The sequence below is a fragment of the Cavia porcellus genome, unplaced genomic scaffold (assembly GCF_034190915.1).
Source record: "Cavia porcellus strain 051 isolate PalLab524CR breed Dunkin Hartley unplaced genomic scaffold, mCavPor4.1 scaffold_16, whole genome shotgun sequence".
Classification (NCBI taxonomy): domain Eukaryota; kingdom Metazoa; phylum Chordata; class Mammalia; order Rodentia; family Caviidae; genus Cavia; species Cavia porcellus.
Genome location: NW_026947499.1, coordinates 35552400 through 35571585, shown reverse-complemented (window position 1 = coordinate 35571585; position 19186 = coordinate 35552400). Strand labels below are relative to the sequence as shown.

At 40.7% G+C, this 19186-nt stretch overlaps 1 protein-coding gene and 1 pseudogene across 2 annotated transcripts in view; one reads left to right on the top strand and one right to left on the bottom strand.

Annotated features, from left to right (window-relative positions):
• The window catches only part of Dnaja3 (DnaJ heat shock protein family (Hsp40) member A3), a 37778-nt gene extending 21477 nt beyond the window's left edge, over positions 1 to 16301 (bottom strand). The window contains exons 1-4 of one of the 2 annotated variants that reach the window (XM_003477719.5): positions 16058 to 16301; positions 12227 to 12360; positions 4380 to 4463; positions 1301 to 1501 (exon numbers count right to left, since the gene is read on the bottom strand). In XM_003477719.5, coding sequence (XP_003477767.1) covers positions 1301 to 1501; positions 4380 to 4463; positions 12227 to 12360; positions 16058 to 16268 — 630 coding nt within the window. In that variant the 5' untranslated portion in view covers positions 16269 to 16301. The remainder of the gene's footprint in view (positions 1 to 1300; positions 1502 to 4379; positions 4464 to 12226; positions 12361 to 16057) is intronic. The other variant, XM_005007468.4, reaches the window with a different exon arrangement.
• Positions 11349 to 11595, top strand: LOC100719640 (small ribosomal subunit protein eS27-like; annotated as a pseudogene).
• Positions 16302 to 19186: the final 2885 nt, after the last annotated feature.

Genomic DNA, 19186 nt, shown 5'->3' with positions numbered 1-19186 from the left:
ATGAAACTACATTCCTTCCAAAGGTCTCTGATGCTGTGTCTTCTGTCTGGTCCGGTCCTGAACCTCTTGCAGGTACTATTTAACTACTGTACTTACTGATACTTACACTCTGCTAGGTGACGGTAGGCAGGACTCGTATCTGTTCCTATCCTGCTTCTCAAAATTAATGGACAGTGTATGTTCTTTTTTTTTGAGACAGGATCTTGCTGTGCAGTTGAGGCTGACCTTGAACTCACTCTGTAGGCAAGACTGGCCTTGAACTTAGATGATCCTCCTGCCTCAGCCTCCCAAGTGCTGAGATTACAGGTGTGTGCCATCACATCCAGCTACAATGTGTCTTAATTTAAGTGAAAATATACTTCTCAACAAGTTGAAAGTGTTCACAGATAATACTTGTCTGTAGTACTTGCTACATTTTGATATTCCCAAAGGCCCATTTCTTTTTTTCCTTTTTTTGAGGGGTACCAAGAATTGAACTCACGAACTTGTGGTTGCTAGGCAGCCACTAAGGCCGCTAAGCTATATACCTGGCCTCAAAGGCCCATTTCTTAAAAGCTTGGTCCCCAATATGATGCTACTAAAGGTGGTAGAATCTTTAAGAGACAGAGCTAGTGGGAAGTTTTAGCTCATTGAGGACATTCCTTGAAGGAGACTGTGGGTAATGGTTTCCCTCTTTTTTCCTTTGCAGCTGCAATGAAGTGAACAATTTTGCTCTATGTGCTATGAATATCTTTCAGTGATATGCTTCCTCAGCAAAAGCTCTCAAACAACATGGGGCCAAATGACTAGGGGTTGAAACATGAAATCATAAGCCAAAATAAATCTTTTCTCTTTTTAAGTTGCTTATTTCAGATATTTTATTGCAGTACAGAAAGCTGAGTAACAACACATAATAAAACTTGATGTTATGCAGTCATAATCATCAAACATTTCTTCTAAAAAAAATAAATAAAAATTTAAAAAAAAAACATTTCTTCTCCTTCTTCAACCCTGACAATGTCTTATTCAGATAAATATGAAAGAGATTCAGTGTAACTTCTTGCTGCAACAAGCTCTCCTACACAAATCACTTTCACACAAATTACAAACTCTGAGGAACATAGTGCTGCCTTGCTAAGCAACTTTCAAGGATATACTCAAAATGGATAGTTATTACTATCTATAGGAATTTTCAAATGCTGTAATTATTTTCTACCAAATAGCTGTTTTGTTTTTCTGAGAAACAGAAACTGATCAAAATCTGTTTGCATCACCCTTAACATCCTAAAATTGCAATGCTCCTTCAAAATAAGCAACTTACTTCCTGAGGCTGATCAAATACACTCTGGAAGTCTCCAAATGATGAAGATGAGAACTCCCCAAATATCTTCCTGAATAGCTCCTCTGGGTCAACAGATGGGCCTCCCCTCCAGTAGCTCTGTCCAGAGCTGCTGGCCCCAGGATCAAAACCAGCAGAACCATAGGTATCATACTGCTTTCTCTTCACTTCATCACTCAACACCTGCAATTACAAAGGCAGAGTCATCAGGTATTTCTTGGTCATCTGAGACCTGGGCACACAAACACATACCAAGTAAGGCAGTCACATAATTTATGAATAGGCCCCTGTGCAAGAATATTCTGTAAGGGTCTCTGGAATAGGTGGTACTGTGTCTTCAACATCTAGAGAGGAAAGAGATGACTTTGCTGGACTCTTAAGCATGGAGCCTGAAATACTTTAAAATGTCTTATAAAAAACCTCCAGGGGTTGCCTGGAGAAATGCTTGTTAATCCTCACACACCCTCAAAACCACTCTGTAGTTTTCAGAGAGTCGTATTTCACCTCTTCACAGGAGACACTGCTTGGTAGAAAACATAGACTTCCTATCCTTTACTCTTCATGGTCTGGAAGCCACAGAAAGAGCAACATTAGGCAGGAGGAATAACAGTAACAAGCAGCAGGGAGAATGTGTTTTGTAAGTAAACATGTTGAAGACTATACTGAGTCTTCAGTATACAGTTATATATATTTAGGTTTTGACATAAAGCTGTTAGTAGGGACTCACTACCTCAAACAGTGCAACTAGTGAGTGACAGGGAAAAAATGCAGTATTCATTTTATCTCAATCTTTCATTGTGGTGTCAAGGAACAAGCTCAAGGCTTTAGGAATGCTAGGTTTTATCACTGAACTATACTTGCAGCCCCATAGTATATCTCTGTATATGTTCTACCTTTGGATTAAAACATTAAAAATTAAAAAATGTACTGCCATAGAGATCTAACAGAAAAGCATATTCTTCCTTCTAGAAAAAAAGCACTTCCACTTAGAATGAAAGGGAACTAAGAGACTCAGGCAAATAACTCATAGCCTAAGGTAGTTGTTAGGGACCACAGCCAAGGTATAAAGAATAAAGACAGAGAAAGGTGAGGATAGGCGTCTCTGGCCCCCTGGTAGCTTTTAGTTCTTGGTTGCAGCCTTCCTGAAAAATCTGAGAAACTGCTGTTTTGGGCTCCTCTGCCTTATTCATTGATTAAGCACAGTACTAGAGATTAAATATCCAGAGCCTCATATGTACTAGTCGAGTACTCTATTGCAGCTGACCTGCAAATCCAGTCCTTTTACTTTTAGACAAGATCTAAGTAGCCCATTCTCGCCTTGAACTTGGAATCCTTCTGCACCAGGCTCCCAAACAGCTGGGATTATAGGTATGTGCCACCATGTCCAGTTTGTCTATCTTCAACAGCATTTTCCTGGGAGCTGGAAATCAGCAAGACAGTGGAACAAAACTCTCCAGCACTTGTCCCTAAAGAAACACTGGATCTGGAGCCGGAAGTGGTGGCTCACACCTATAATTCCAGCATTCGGGAGGCTCGTTGCGAATTCGAAACCAGCCTGGGCTACAAACTGAGCTCAAGGCCAGCCTAAACTGCATAGCAAGACCCCATCTCAAAAAAAAAAAAGAAACACTGGATCAAACAACTATCAACATACAAAATTTTTAGTATCACATCTCACTACAAACTGAATCTTATTTTTAACAGATGCAGGTTCTAAGACTCTTTAGTTTTATTATCAGCTAATTTAAGTTACTTTACTATTTGAAAATTAAGCTATCAAACCAGGTGTGATGGCTCACTCCTGTAATCCCAGCATGTGGGAAGCTGAGGCAGGAGGCTCTTTCAAAGCATGAGACCAGCCTGGGCTACAAAGTGAGCCCAAGATCAGCCTGAACTACATAGCAAGGCCTTGTCTCAAAAAGACAAAAAAACAAAACAAAAATTAAGCTATCAAACATATCTTGCCTTATGTGATAGTTGATTTTGGTAACTTGACTGGATTAAAGAATGCCTAGAAAACCAGTGAAGCACACTTTGGGTGTGTCTGTGAGGGTATTTACAGAGAAGACTGGTATGAGTTGGGAAGACCCTTCCTGAATGTGGGTGGCACCATCCCACAGGGTGTGGGCCTAGATGCAGTAAAAAAGCAGAAGGGGTAAGCTAGTGGTCACTGGCACTTAACCTTTCTGAATAGGTATGTTTTCTGCTGTGGACATCAGACTCAGGTTCTTCAGCCTTTAAACACAAACTTGTACCAACCACTTCATAGGACATTTTCATGTCTTCAGTCACTGACTAAGCTGCATCACTGACCCCTCATTCTGAGGCTTCCAGGTTCTTGCACTGACCAGATACCAGTTTCCCTGGCTCTCCAGATTGCAGACAATGACTGTGAACTACTCAGTCCCCAGTTACATGATCCAATCAAAGAATTCATCTTTGATGTATTCTATTGGTTTTACTTATCTAAAAAACTCTAATATACATTAGATGTAGTTGACAGGTAGAAAGATTACTCATTTGATAAGTATTTATGAATTGAGGTTATTGAGCTCCCACTTATTCATAATTTCAGACTGATCAAGTATGGGAGAAATTCAACTTTCCAACAATTCTAGATGGTCAATGTTGTTCTGTAAGAGTATACTTTGTCCTCTGATCACATTTTAATGTCTTCCGGGGAAAGGGTGGTCTTCTACTTTCCAAACAGTCATTATCTCCAAGGTAGAAATATTCTAAGCAGCAGAATCACTGAAAAGGGGCTGAATTAATTAACGCAACTGGATGGTCCTAAATTCAGCTACAAATATGAATTACTGGGGAACTTTATTAATGGAGGCTACTGAATTCTAGTCATTTCCTTATTGAGACTCCAAGTTAACAGACCTAGCACAAGAATTCTGAATGCTCTTGTAATATTCCTTTTTACAAGGTGATATGGTGAAAGGACACTGCTTTCCCAGGGACCATGTCACAAGAGAGGCCATCTTGATCAGCAAAGCAAATAATAATTATGCACAGAGCTCAATGACAGTAACCACATGCACAACAGTCACATTACCTCATAGGCTTCTGCCAGCTGGGAGAATTTCTCCTTTGCTTTGGGATCATCCTTATTCGTGTCAGGGTGATATTTCTTGGCAAGCTAAGGAAAAATAATGAATTACAATGCAAAGTCACAATTTTGCCTTCCTTATTCAGAATTGGGGACTGAACCTAGGGCCTTACGAAAGAACTCTACCACAAACTTATATCTCCTATCCTTTTTATTTTAACAGAAGATTTCACTAAGCTATACAGGTTAGCCTCAAATTTGCAATCCTCTTGCCTCAGCTGCTCATGTAGCTGGGATTACAAGTGTGTGTGGGCCACTGAAGAAGTTCTAAGAGGAATCTTTAAATTTCCATAGCCAAAAAATATTGTCACTGTACCCTAAGTTATCAGCATGGCCATTATGAAATATAGTAGTGGGTTCTGTGTTTGAAATATAGTAGTGGGTTCTGGTTTCTAGGCATTCTTTAATCCAGTCAAGTTACCAAAATCAACTATCACATAAGGCAAGATATGTTTGATAGCTTAAGGGAAAATAAAACTTGCCCCTAGTCTGAAAAACAAAGTAAATCACCACAGACAACTTCAGAAATTACATATGGACTACTGGGTGTGTGGCTTATGTATAAAGAATAAGGACTGACAATGGGCCAGGGACACAGTGGCACAATGGGCTCAACAACACAGCACCTGTATGGCAAATGTTGAGTTCCTGAGTTTGGCTCCCAGGACAAAAAAAAAAAAAAAAAAAAAAAAAGACTCACATTACATATAAATAATGGATCGGTGGCCAACAGTGAAATCATGACATGGCTTATAGCACAAAAGATTCTAAGAAACTGAAATTTTAAAATAGGGCTGGGCACAATAGTATATGCCTGTAATCCCAGTGCTCAGGAAGCTGAGGCAAGAAGGTAGCAGCAAGTTCAAGGTCAGCCTGAAATCTGAAATGCAGAGCAAGATCCTGTCTACATATACATGCCTACACACACATGTGCACAGACACACATGCACACACCCATACACACAGAGGAGCCACCACTGTAGCTCAGCAAAAAAGGAAATGAGGAGACAAAAGAAATTACTTTCAAAAGCAAATAGAGACATCACAAAGCTATATGAATGGAACCAACCCCAAAAGTCTGTTAGAGACATGGATAAAGTAACCATGATATGAAGAAAAACCAGATTTTAGACAAACACCACTGTCTACTACATAAAATCATTACAGTAAGTCCCTGACTTATGAACATTCAAGTTGCAGACTTTCATAAATATCAATGGAAGGGGGCTGGGGATTTAGCTCAGTGGCATAAGCGCCTGCCTTGAAAGCAGGCAGTCGTGAGTTCGATCCCTGGTACCGATAAAAACAAAAAAAAAAGACAAAAAAAAAAAAAACAAAACAAAACATAAATATCAATGGACTTTGTATTACCAACATTTATAGATGCAAACAAACCACAGAAGTAGCTCACTCTAAACCTATACCATCATTTTAAGATTACTGTAGAAGTAAAAATAATTTACAGTATTTTTTGTGGGTTTCTTTCTATGCTTTTCATGGTATATTCGTGTCAAAGGTACGTAAGATTCACTTTGTCAGACTTATGAACAAACCTAACTTTTGAACATTCTCCTGTGTTCTCTCTTTCACAGTGGTCTGCTGTCATCCTGTAAGCATACTTCTTTTCCTGCTTATAATTGGCCCATTCACACTCAGCAAGGCATTTTTCTTTCCCTACCTTTAATAAATGTAAAACTTGCTGGGTATGGTGGCACACGCCTGTAATCCCAGCACTTAGAAGGCTGACACAGGAGGATCATTGAGTTTGAGACCAGATGGGGAGCTCAAGGCTGGTCTGAACTACCTAGAGACCCTGTCTTAAAAAGACCCCCCCCCAAAAAAAAATAAAACCTCACCCAAGAAAAAGAAAAAAAGTGAGTCTGTCATGTATAAGTCCTTGATCTGACACCCTGTACCACAAAAAAAGGGGAGATCAGTACATTATCCATGCTTGAGATCTGTCAAAGGACTATGTACTGTGATGGTAACTTATTATCTCCCAAGGTGGTAGGCATCCTGAGCCTCATTGTGAGATAGCAGTTAGCCTTTGGTCTTAAACATCCAGCATTAAACTATAACCAAAAAATGTATAAAAACAATACCATAGCCAGAGATATAGCTCAGTGGCACAGCACCTGCCTGGCAGGTGTGAGGTCCTAAGTTTGATTTCCTGTACCAAAAAAGCCCCAAACAAAAAAACAATAGCACAGTAATAAGAGCTCGATACAAAAAGGGACTCCAGTCACTGACTCCCTTGTGGAAATTTCCAGCTACACAGGTAGTTGGACACTATGGGTCACTAAGACAGAAAAAACTACAGTGGAATCTCTAAAAGCTCAACAAGAGCCTCTAACTTCCTTTTCTCTGTCTTCTTACAACTAAATTAAAAGGACTAATAAATATCAGGCAAACAGATAACCTCCATCAGATATTCGCCCTCCAACCAGCAAACCAAGGAAGAAACAAACACCCCAAAGAAGGAGAGTAAAGTCAGCATAAGCAGAAACTCCAAGCTCCTCTCTACCAGCGCCAAGAGGATTCAGAAGGAGCTGGCAGACATCACTCTAAACCCTCTATCTAACTGCAGTGCTAGTCCCAAAGGTGATAACATCTATGAGTGGAGATCTACCATTCTAGGACCTCCAAGATCTGTGTATGAAGGTGGTATATTTTTCCTAGATATCACTTTTACTCCAGAATATCCCTTCAAACCTCCAAAGGTTACATTTCAGACACCAATCTATCACTGCAATACTAACAGTCAAAGAGTTATTGCTTGGATATAATGAAAGATAATTATAGTCCAACAATAAGTATTTCTTTTCTTTTTCTTTTTTTTTTTTTTTCATGAAGAGAACTAGAGTGGAACAATAAGTATTTCTAAAGTCTTCCTTTTCTATCTGCTCACTTCTTACAGACTGCAATCCTGCAGACCCTTTGGTGGGAAATATTGCCACTCCATATATGACCAACAAAGCAAAATATGACAGAATGGCCAGACACTAGACCAAGAGATACGCTACATAAATTGAATTTAGTTTTCACAATTCTTTTTTTTTTTTTTTTTTTTTTTGGTACCGGGGATTGAACTTACAACCTGGGGCTTGCAGGTAGGAACTTATACCAATTCTTATATTTGTCACAGAAGACAACTGCTTATGATTTTGAAGAGGCAGGGGAAGGTGGGAGTTGGTAAAGAGTAGGGCATTTCTATAAAAGATATTATTCAGATTTTTTGTTTGTCTTTTTGAGACAGGGTCTCTCTATGCAATTCAGGCAGGCCTTGAGCTTACTTTGTAGCCCAGGCTGGTCTCAAACTCCCAATGATCCTCCTGCCTCAGCCTCCTGAGTGCTGGGATAACAAGCGTGAGCCACCATGCTCGGCTTTAGACTTATTTGCTAAGATTTTGTTGTAACAAGGTATCTTGCTGTAGTAGACAAAATTGGTAATAGCAACCTTTAAGGCTCATTAGTTCTACAATATTGGCTGAAATGTAGTATGGAAAAGAATGTACACTTAGATATTTGGATTTGATTGCTTATAGTATGTAACTTTTTTTTTTTTTTGGTACCGAGGATTGAACTCACAACTTCATGCTTGCCAGGCAAGCATTTAGGCCACTGAGCTAAATCCCCAGCCCCTTATGGTATGTAATTTTAAACAGCTTAATTTTGTACAGGTTACACACATGGCCATTTATGTAAAGTCATTGTAAGATGGCATACTCTTTTGTTTTAAATTGGAATTTGTCCCTTCTTGGAAGGGAACATTAATATTTAACAGTTGACTGTCATCATATATATATAAATAGATGTGGCTACAAGATATCATGGAGGAAATGAGTAGTTAATTTATTTTATTTTATATGGAATTTACTTTAAAGGTTTGAATCAGGACTTCTGAGAACTTGTAATGAAATACCTTAAGCTATTAACTATAAGGCAGGGAATGTAAAGCATATGTCTACATTTGCTATATTAAAAAAAAAATAGATAACCTCCCTCAGTAGAGGGGTCTAACAGCCAACTGTGTACAATAGCAATTCCAGTCCCTTAAGAATAGTTCCTGCATGTGGCTCTTTCCCCAACATGCCTTTCTTCTCTAGTGCCTCTGGTTTGATTACAGTTATATATGCTTTTATTTCTTGGAAATTTGTTTACTCTTGCCAGAGGCTGCCAAACTCCAAGTGATCATGCAGATGGAACCAATGACACATGTGCCAGGCTCCTTTTCAGGGATCCATCAGATCAACCTTGTAAAGAGTTTGTAACTGCTAGACTATAACATGCCTTCTAGCTGAGGAACATTAGATTAGCACTCTAGATAAGGCTCCTGACTGAGATTTCCCCTATACTGATCCTTTTCAGCTCAAAGCAGCTAGATGGAAACTACTTCCCTTGTCCCCTAATTGCAGTTCTTCATCTTCAGAGGGGAGGATGATGGATAGCTAAATTAAGTAGAAATATAGTAGGCTGTCAGCAGGGCTGGCCCTTCGAGGGAGTCAGTGCAGGAGAGGACAATACATTAGGACTGCAACTGGAGGTGCATCTGAAGATTAAAATCACAATGGCTTCTTTACATACTTCCCTAAGGGATTAATGTAGATCTGGGATTAATGATATTACCCTTTTGAGATTTCCCATTTTCTCTTTAACACTATACTCTCCCACTCACTAAAACTAAAACCACTAAGATTAGCTAAAACTAAAACTAAAATTGCCAAGACCAAAGGCAAGACTAAAACTATAGATTATTGACCAAGTTTAATGATGTCACTCACATACCCTTGCAACCATTAGATTAAAACTACCTAAGTGAGGGCGGGGGATTTAGCTCAGCGGCATAAGCGTCTGCCTTGCAAGCAGGCCGCAGTCATGAGTTCGATCCCCGGTACCAATAAAAAGAAAAAAGAAAAAAAAAAGTGTAAAAAAAAAAAAACTAGGGGCTGGGGATTTAGCTCAGCGGCATAAGCACCTGCCTTCCAAGCAGGCAGTCGTAAGTTCGATCCCTGGTACGGATAAAAAGGAAAAAGACAAAAAAAAAAAAAAAAAAAAAAAAACTACCTAAGTGACAATAGTTGCAATCTTGGGCTGAGGATTTAGCTCAGCGGCATAAGCGCCTGCCTTACAAGCAGTCAGTCGTGAGTTCGATCCCTGATACCGATTGAAAAAAAAAAACAACACCAAAACTAAACACAATAGTTGCAATCTTACTGGTTGAATGTAATTTTGACCCATGTATCTGCCTCATGATTTTGTTCTATAAAACTTCCTTTGAAGGGGCTGGAGGTTTAGCTCAGCGGCATAAGCGCCTGCCTTGCAAGCAGGCAGTCGTGAGTTCAATCCCCAGTACCGATAAAAAGGAAAAAGACAAAAAAAAAAAAAAACAAACTTCCTTTGAGAGGTGGACTCATTAGCAATCCAATCAGGACCCCTCCTATCTCTCAGAAGCTACTGCTATTTCCAATTGTCCCATTTCTATTCCTTTTTTAAAATAAATTCTCATACTCAAAACAAAACAAAACAAAAAAAGCAGCAAGTTTAACTGTCCTACTCCTGTTATACAAGTAACTTTAATTCCTCTTTTACAAAACAGCCACACACATAAATGAAATTAGTTATGAAGACTAACAGTTAACTTTCAATCTCCTACGTAAGTCAAAAGAACAATAAACAAACAAAACAACAACCCCAAAACCAAAACCTAGGTCTACTACTTGTGCCAATGCCCTAGTTCCATTACAACCCAATTAAAAAGGAAAACCCAATCAAAATGGCAGAAGATCCGAATATACATTTAACCAAAGACATTAATAGCCAACACCTGAAAATGCTCACATCATTAGTTACCAGGGAAAAGTAAATTAAAATCACAATGTGATACCATTTCATACCTATTAAAATGCTTACAATTAAAAAGAATTAGCCAGGTGTAGTGGTACACACCTGTAATCGCAGCACTTGGGAGGCAGAGGCAGGAGGTTTGACTTGCTATAAGTTCAAGGACAGCCTGAACTACATGATAAGACCCTGTCTCAAGAAAAAAATACTTATTAAAATCTTAAAAATAAGAAGTGTTGGCCTGGGTGTGTGGAGAAATCATAGCCCTCATACATTACTGCTGAGACTATAAACTGGTGTAGCCACTCTGAAAAGGCTAGTGTTATTGAAAAGACGTAAGTATCCAGTTACCATATGACCTGGCAACTACATTCTTAGGTATATGTTCAAGAGAAATGAAAACACATCTACACATTTACACATGAATGCTTACAGCAGCAACTGTTCTTAACATCTAAAAAAGAATCTAAATGTCCCTCAAGTGATGAATAAAAATAATAAGGCCCTTTCACATAGTAAAATATTACTCAATCACAAAACATGAATAAAATACTGGTAACATGCTACAACATGAATGAACCTTGAAAATATCAGGTTGAGTGAAATAAGACAGAATAGAATACCACACTACATGATTCCCTTATATGAAAATGAAATACAATAGGCAAATCCACGGGTATACAGAGTAAAGGCCCTCGCATTGAGGAGCGAGGACAATGGGAAATGAGTAACAGCAGGCCCCTTTTGAGTTGGGTTTTTCCCGGCACTGGGAAGTAAATCCAGAGCCTTCACATTAAGCTATGACTCCAATACTTTATTTTTTGATACACAGGGTACTGTTAAATCACTAGATTTCCCAAACTGAGCTCAAACTTGAAGTCCTCCTGCCTCAGCCTCTCAAGAGTGCTGAGACTATATGGGTGTGTCCTTGCATCTCCCTGACATGGGGTTCTTTATGAAGCGATGAAAATTGCTTGTGGTGATGGCTACACAACTCTGAATGTACTAGAAACTAGTAATCTGTGCACTTAAAATTTGTCGACTTTCAGGCAGTGAGGACCGCCTTACAAGAACATGCCTCTCATAGATCTCCTTCATCCATCTCCAGAGGAGGACAAGAGAAAGCACAAGAAGTGCCTGGCACAGAGCCCCAGTTCCTACTTCACGGGGTCAAATCCCCAGGATGCTATAAACTCTCCACAGTCTTTAGTCATGCACAGACATGAACATGTGTTTTGGCTACTCCATGGCCCTCTGCCAGGCTACAAGAGGAAAAGCAAGGTTTAGAGAAGGATGCTCTTTCAGCAGGAAGCAGCACTAACAGTACCTTGAATCAAAATGAAAGGGAATCCAACCCAATAAGCACATTTTGGATTTTTAAAAAAATGCTGTCCTGGGGCTGAAATGTAGCTCAGTAGTAGTGTGTGTGCTTTCTATATACAAGACTTACATCCAATCCCAGCCCTAAATAGACAAGGGCTGAATCTGTAGCTTAGTGATAGAATACCTGCCTAGCACACACAAGGCCCTTAGTTCAATTCCCAGCACTGCAAAAATGAAAGAAAAAACTGTCAATCCTACATTGCTACCAGGCACGGTAGCACACTCCCGTAATCCCAGCATGCAGGAGGCATAAATCACCAAGATCACCACAAGTTCATGGTCAGCCTGGACTACACAATGAGTTCAAGGCCAGCCTGCACTACAAAGTTAGACCTTGTCTCAAAAAACAAACAAAACAAAATGAAAATCTGTTTTTTTGTGAAGCATTAACTGCTAAAACATCAGGCACTGAAAAATGTGTCCATCAAGGCATACTTTCCTCAGATCACTCGATACTATTAGCTGCATATGATCCAAAAGTATGGGTATACACTGTACCAATCAGCACTGGACCAAATCAATGGTTGTATGTCTACAGTCTTGTTGCTAAATCTGATTTCCATACCGACCTGGTAATAGGCTTTCTTGATCTCTTTCTGGCTGGCGTTTCGGGGCACTCCTAATATCTGGTAATAATCTTCTTTGGCCAAAGGGGTGCTTGTGTGGAAGGAGGCAGTACAAACAACAGGGTAAGTTTTTGTTCCTGAAAATGGAAAAAGAAAATCACTCTAGGAATGTGTTCAACAAAGAAAATTGTGAGTAAATGACCAGCCAGATATATCTGTGAGGGAACAAACAGGGCACAGGTTTATAGACACAATACTCGCAAGCCTATTCAGAGACCAAACTCAAGTGCTCTTCAAAAGTGGTTAAGACTAGTGTAGCATAGTGGCATGTATCTATGATCTCAGCTTCTTAGGAGCCCAAGGCAGGAAAAAAAAAATAGCAAATTCTGGACCAGCCTAAACAATTTAGAAAAGATCCTGTCTCAAAAGACTGCTAGGGATGCTGCTCAGTACTCCCTGAATTCAATCCCGAGTATCAGAAAAAAGTGGCTAAAATCACTACCTCAATTTAAATACAATGTCACATTACTGGATGCATTTGATTTTGCTGCATTATATAACTAGCATAATCTCTGCAAATATCCCAGAGATGGCTGCACTTTAAGGATGATCAAAGAGGTTTAGCTCACTCTTTTACACAGCCTGAGCACTTACCACTGCTATATATCTAAATTCCTATCTCACTCAAAATTTAACAATTCCCCATATCCTTCTTTCACTATCACGCAACTCTGGCTATCTACTTACGGGCTGGTTCTCAGACTGTGGTCCTTGGCTCAGCAGCATAAACAGCTTGCTGTAAACACAAAATTTAGGCTCCATCCTAGACAAGTACTATAAAATCTAGAGGATTTCATCTCCTAGATGCCAGCAGAAAATCAACACACACCCTCCCACCAAATTGAAGGCCAAAAGCAATACATCCAGACACTGCCCAAAATCCTGTTCAGAATTAAATTGCTACTTCCTGTCAACCACTCATAAGCCAACCTAAGGATTTCAAGGAATGAGATTGGCCAGTGGCAAACTGAGTACAAGCTACTCGGTGGGCTGAGGTAGGAGGATCACTTGGTTCAAAAGGTTTTTTTTTTTGGTCTTTTTCCTTTTTATCGGTACCATGGATCAAACTTACAACTGCCTGCTTGCAAGGCAGGCGCTTATGCCGCTGAGCTAAATCCTCAGCCCCTCACTTGGATCAAAAGTTTACATCAGCCTGAACACCAGTTAGATGATGTTTTGCTTTGTTTTAACAGGATCTTGCTAGCTAGCTCAGGTTGGCCTTGAACTCAGAGCAATCCTCCTGCTTTAGCCTCCCAAGGGCTGGGATTCCAGGTGTGTACCACTATACCCAGCTGAGATACTGTTTTTTGTTTTTAAAAAAAAAGAAAATTCTGCCAGACACGATGGGACACACCTGGAATCCCAGCACTCAGGAGGTTGAGGCAGGAGGGTTGCCATGAGTTATACACCAGGCAGGGCTACACAGTGAGTTAAAAACCAGCCTGAACCATATAGTGAGACCCTGCTTCAAAAGCAAACTGTTTTTTATTTTTATTAGCACGTGTGTAGTATATTTATATTTCTTGTGGAAAGGTGGTACATGTACATAACACTTAATTCCTTCTTTCATCCCCTTTCCCTTTCCTCCTTCCCCCCACCTCCATCCATCTCTTGATCTTTTTTTTTTTTGGCACCTTTCCATTCCTTTTATGGATTTGGTAAATGTACATAACACAGTTGCTATAAAAAATTTTTAGTTAAAAAATAAAAAGTTCAGAGACAGGTTCTAGAATACCTAATAAGCTACAGAAATTGGCTTGGCTGAGGTGCCTAAATTCATCCATATTTCACACCTGTGAGGGTAGTGGCTGGCATAGGATGGACCTCAATTAATTTTTTTTTTTTTTTTTTTTTTTTTGTCTTTTTGAGACAGTCTCACTATACAGTTCAGGCTGGCCTTGAGCTCACTTTGTAGCTCAAATGCTGGGGTTAAAGGAGTGAGTTACTTTAGTCACTCTCATCTCAACTTCATGATCCTCCTGCCTCAGCCTCCCAAATGCCAGGATTACAGGGATGGGCTACCATGCCCAGCAAGACTGACTCTCTTAACCATAAAAATTCATTGTAAATATTTATTGAGGGGTGTGCTGGGCCAAGCCGGTAATCTCAGCATTCTGGAAGCAGAAGCAGGACTGTAGACCAGCCTGGATTACAAAGTAAGCTCAAGGCCAGATTGAACTGCATAGCGAGATCCTGTCTCAAAAAGAAAAGAGTGAGAAAGGTTCAAGAAATTAAATATTGCACCTAGGTCACAAACTCTGGTGAAGGCAAATCTGTTTGTCTTCAAACCCCATGCTTTTTTTTTCTTTTTGTCTTGGGGTGGGGTTTGAACCCAGAGCCTTTAGAAGAAACTACATTCCTACCCTTTTTCTAATTTAAAAGAGGATCTCAATAATTTCCCAGGTTGGTCTCAAACTCCCAATCCTGCTTCACCTACCAGACTGCTGGGATTGCAGGCTTTTATCACACCTGCCCCCACCTTTTTTGTTTTGTTTTGCTAGGGCAGGGTCCCACTATGTAGCTCAGGCTGCCCTTAAACTCTACTGCATAGCCCAAATTGGCCTTTAATTTGTGGTGATTCTGCTTCTTCAGTTGCTGCGTGTTGGGAAGCCATACCTGGCTTCCTTTTTATTTTTTCATTCTGAGACCGAGTCTTTTGCTAAATTTCCCAGGTTGGGTTCAAACTCTTCAATTCTCAGCCTCCTAAGTAGCTGGGGTACTGCATCTAGCTACCCATACTTTTTAAGCTGCACAAAATAATCACAATTACTGAAACATTAATGACTAGTATGTAACCATTAAAAAAATTGGACCACAACAGGAAATTATTGTGAATAAATTACGTAGCCAGGGCTCTTTAACTTTCTTTATAAACTGTAAGCAGCTTTAATATCCTTTGTGCAAATTCTAGGAGACACAAAACAATGAGGACAAGAACATGATAAATTGTTCAATATTTCCTTTTGTTCTCAATAAACTGAAGGTATCCAACACACAGCACATGAAAATATGGTTAAGTACGTCAAGACTTATTACATAGAAATCTGGTATTAATTCAGCAATTAAGAAGGTAGCAGATTTCCATGAGCCAAAATAAACCACTCCTCCTTTTTCAAAAGCAAATCTCTACCATTCTTAACTTTGTGGCATGCTACAAATTAGCAGCTAAGCCTCAGTTTCCTTGTAAAATGTAATCATAGAACCAGGGTTAAGTGCTCAATAACTATGCTATTACAAGCTCTGACTAAGGATTTCTAAAAGACTATGTCTTTCAATTACCACGTGGTGGAAAGAGCATAAACTATGAAACCATAGCTCGAAGGCTGACAACTCAGATATCTAATTTATAACCATGATCAAGTCAATTCCTTTAAGGCTTTTGGCTTCACATTCTTTAAAATAAGGGTGACAATCTAACTTTGGAAGATTATTGACTGCTTAGCACTCACCGAATGGTAGCTGCCTTTCCCCTTCCACTACGGGAGGTAGACAGATGGGAAAAGACACAGCAAGGTAGCAGCGGCCTCAAGAAATGCTGACAGAAAGGCGAAAGCTCATGGCCTTCGGGGTGTTCCACCACCCCGAGCTCCATGCAGCTCTTGCCCCCTTGACTTCTGGGCAACTTCTGGGCCTGCCTCCTGGTTACCTGTCTGCCCAGCAATTGCACATCCGAGTAGGAAGCCGCCTCCACCCTGATATCCCCTCAGCTATAGGGAGTCGAGAGACTCCTTTCTAACCCTGAACTGCTACTCTGGCACTGGAGTCTGCCCTCACCTGTGAGGCTGACACAGGGTCTCAATGTCAGCAGCGCCCGGGGACCACGAGCGCCCAGGGAAGGCGCGAAGGCGGCGACATTCAGCCTGGGACCCAGTGACGCCCCAACCACACCCTCCCAAAGAGGGCGCGCCGCCCTCCCCGCTGCAGCCGGCAGCCGGGGGGTCCCCACAGCCACCAGCAACCAGCGTGCAGAACACCGCATCGCCATCTTGGCCCGGGGACACTGCGCCTGCGCTGCCCGGCTCAAGGAGGCCTCGCTGGAGGACGTTTCCGGGGGTGGGGCGCTCCGCATGCATGCTGGGACAGAAGGGCTGCGCATGCGCAATCGTGCCCACTCGGCGACAAGCAGTTTGTTTCAAAAATGCTGTCAGGTACACTTGCCCTGGAGAAACTCAGTATTCTGTGCTGAACAAGTAAAGGCTGCACGTTATTTATGAACAGCGTGGTGTAGTATAGCGACAGTAACACTTGCGCCTTCTAACCAGGGACATTACTACAAATCCCATCCAACGTGGCCCTGCGTCACGCAGTTCCCAGCATACTGCGCGCCGCTGCCTGCCTCTTAACTCGGGCTTGCATCTGATTGCGTCGCACAGCAGACTTCTGCGCCTAGAGTTGGTTCACAGTCTTCTTTCGCTCTCTGCTCAGTAGGACTAGGAGTGTTCGGTTCTCTTCAGAGCTTGGTAGTCTTCTCCAAACCTGTTGCAAACGTGTTGATTCAGAAAGAAAGTCGACCTACGCATGGTGCCATGAGCCTGTAACTCTTCGTTGATTTTTATTTAGAAACAGGTCTCACTAAGTTGTTCAGGCAGGACTTGAAATTGTGCCTCCAGCCTTTTAGAGTTCTGGGTTAAAAAGGTCTTCCTCACCATGTCCAGCTGTAACTATGTTCTTTTTTTTTTTGAGACAAGGTCTCACTGTGTAGTTCAGGTTGGCCTTGAATTCACTGTATAACCCATACTGGCCTGGAATTCAAACTAGCCTCAATTTTGTGATCTGCTGCCTGACGCAGCTGAGTACTGGAGTTACAGTCATACTCCACCACACCTAGTTGTAGTTGTGTCTTTAAACAATTTACTTCACCTTCCTATGCCTCGGTTTCCACTCCTCTAAAATAGGAACCCAAAATTACATCCTTAAAAGATTATCTGAGGTATTGATGGAAAGGCCACCATTGCAACAGAGGGCAAATATCTCCTAAGCATGATTTGTAATTTCTTCTGAGGCGATCAGGGATTTAAGATTGTTTTTTACTAAAAATTATGACTCTACTGGTGCCTTTGGGCACTCAACAGATAACTAAAAGTAGAACAAGCTTGAATGTCTTTTTGTAAAACTCTAGGTCTAATCCTCAACTCTGCATTTTAGTCATTCAGTGAATGTCTGTCTAAAAGTTGATAAAACGGGTTTTGATTCATTGTTTCTGGTACTGGGGGTTGAACACAGGGCCTCTCACTAAGCTACATCTCCAGCCCATTTTTATGTTTGAGACACTCGTTAAATCATCCAAGCCGGGTTTGAATTGACTATCATTTTCCCTCAGGACTTTAATTCTGCACACCAAGTCTTTACTGTATGACGCTGGGGACTGAACCCACGCATCTTCACATTGAGCTATTTCCCAGCCTGTTGCTTATTTTTTATTTTGAGACAGGGTCTTGCTAAATCACTTAATTGATTAATGACTTAATTGCCCAGACTGGGCTTGAATTTGTAACAGAGTCCTGAAAGCACCTCAACTCAAGATGGCTTATTAGTCCTAAATGTACCTCGCTTATCAGATTCCCCCTCCATACTGAGAATACCAAGATAAGAGGTTTACAGAGATATTCAGTTATATCCAGAAGTCTTTATAGCTCTAAACCTAGGGTCAGTTTACATTCCAGCAGAGCCTCACAAAACAGATTGTCCCAAGCAAGAATCAACTCTTGGAAATAAATTGCCCCTTAAATCATGAAGATTCCTCTCAAGATGTGAAAACAAGAATGAGATACTCTTCCAGATCACACTCAGCCCGCCACAATTACCCCATAAAACTGGTTTCTTAGCTGAATGTGGTGGTGCATACCTGTAATCCCTGCATTCTTGGAAAATGAGTCAGGAAGATTGAAAGTTTGAGCCCAACCTGGGCACTTTATTAACTTAGCAAAACTGTGTCTCAAAAAGAAGGAGTGGAGTGGGGATGTAGCTCAAAATGAGTTAAGGACTAGAGGATGGCTCAATAATATGAAATGAGCTGTGCAACTTCCCATTATTATTTATTCGTTTATTTGGAGACAGGCTCTCACTATGTTATTCAGGCTGGCCTTGCACTCACTATGTAGCCTAAATTGTCCTTAAACTCTGATGATCCTCCTGCCTCAGCTTTCCAAGGACTGGGATTATAGGCATGTACCACTATGCTCAGAAGGAAAAACTCTTGTCAACCTGGACAGCCAAATGGAAGCCATTCTTTTTCTCTGCTTCTAGTGGTATCTGGCCTGTGTTTCTTGAGTCATCCTGAGTTGATTGTTGGTAAGAAACAAAGTATATACATTTTGTTTTTCTTTTGCAGTACCCCATATTGTGAGATACCCAGGGCCATGGATATCCTAGACAAACACTAGTTCAAAACTGCACTCCAAGCCTTTATTTATTTTACAACACTGGGAAGTGAACTCACACATCTTCACATTGGGCTGTATTCCCAAACTGTTCCTTATTTTTTCTTTTGAGATAGGGTCTTGCCAAAATCACTTAATTGCCAAAGACTGAGCTTGAATCTGTAACTCTCCAGCCTCCATCACCCAAAGTGCTGGGATTACAGGCATGTGCCACCATGCCCAGAAAAGCAGATACTTTTTAAATATCACCCCAAGCACTCTTAATGCCAGGGTAAAGAACTTTGTTAGCAGGTTTGGGGAAAAGAGTGAGTTATTGTTATTTGCTCTCATCATACTTGAGATGTCTCTGGCATGAATGTCAGGGTAGTTGGTGTTATAACTATGCAGTAATCTGAAAGCTGTAGCTGTGCTAGCTAAGAACAGCTCATTTACATTTCACAAATAACTTTCTCACGTTTTCTGTTCTGATGTAACCACAAAGCTGTGAAGAAAGTAGGAAAAGGGTATTCTCATTTTCTCTAAT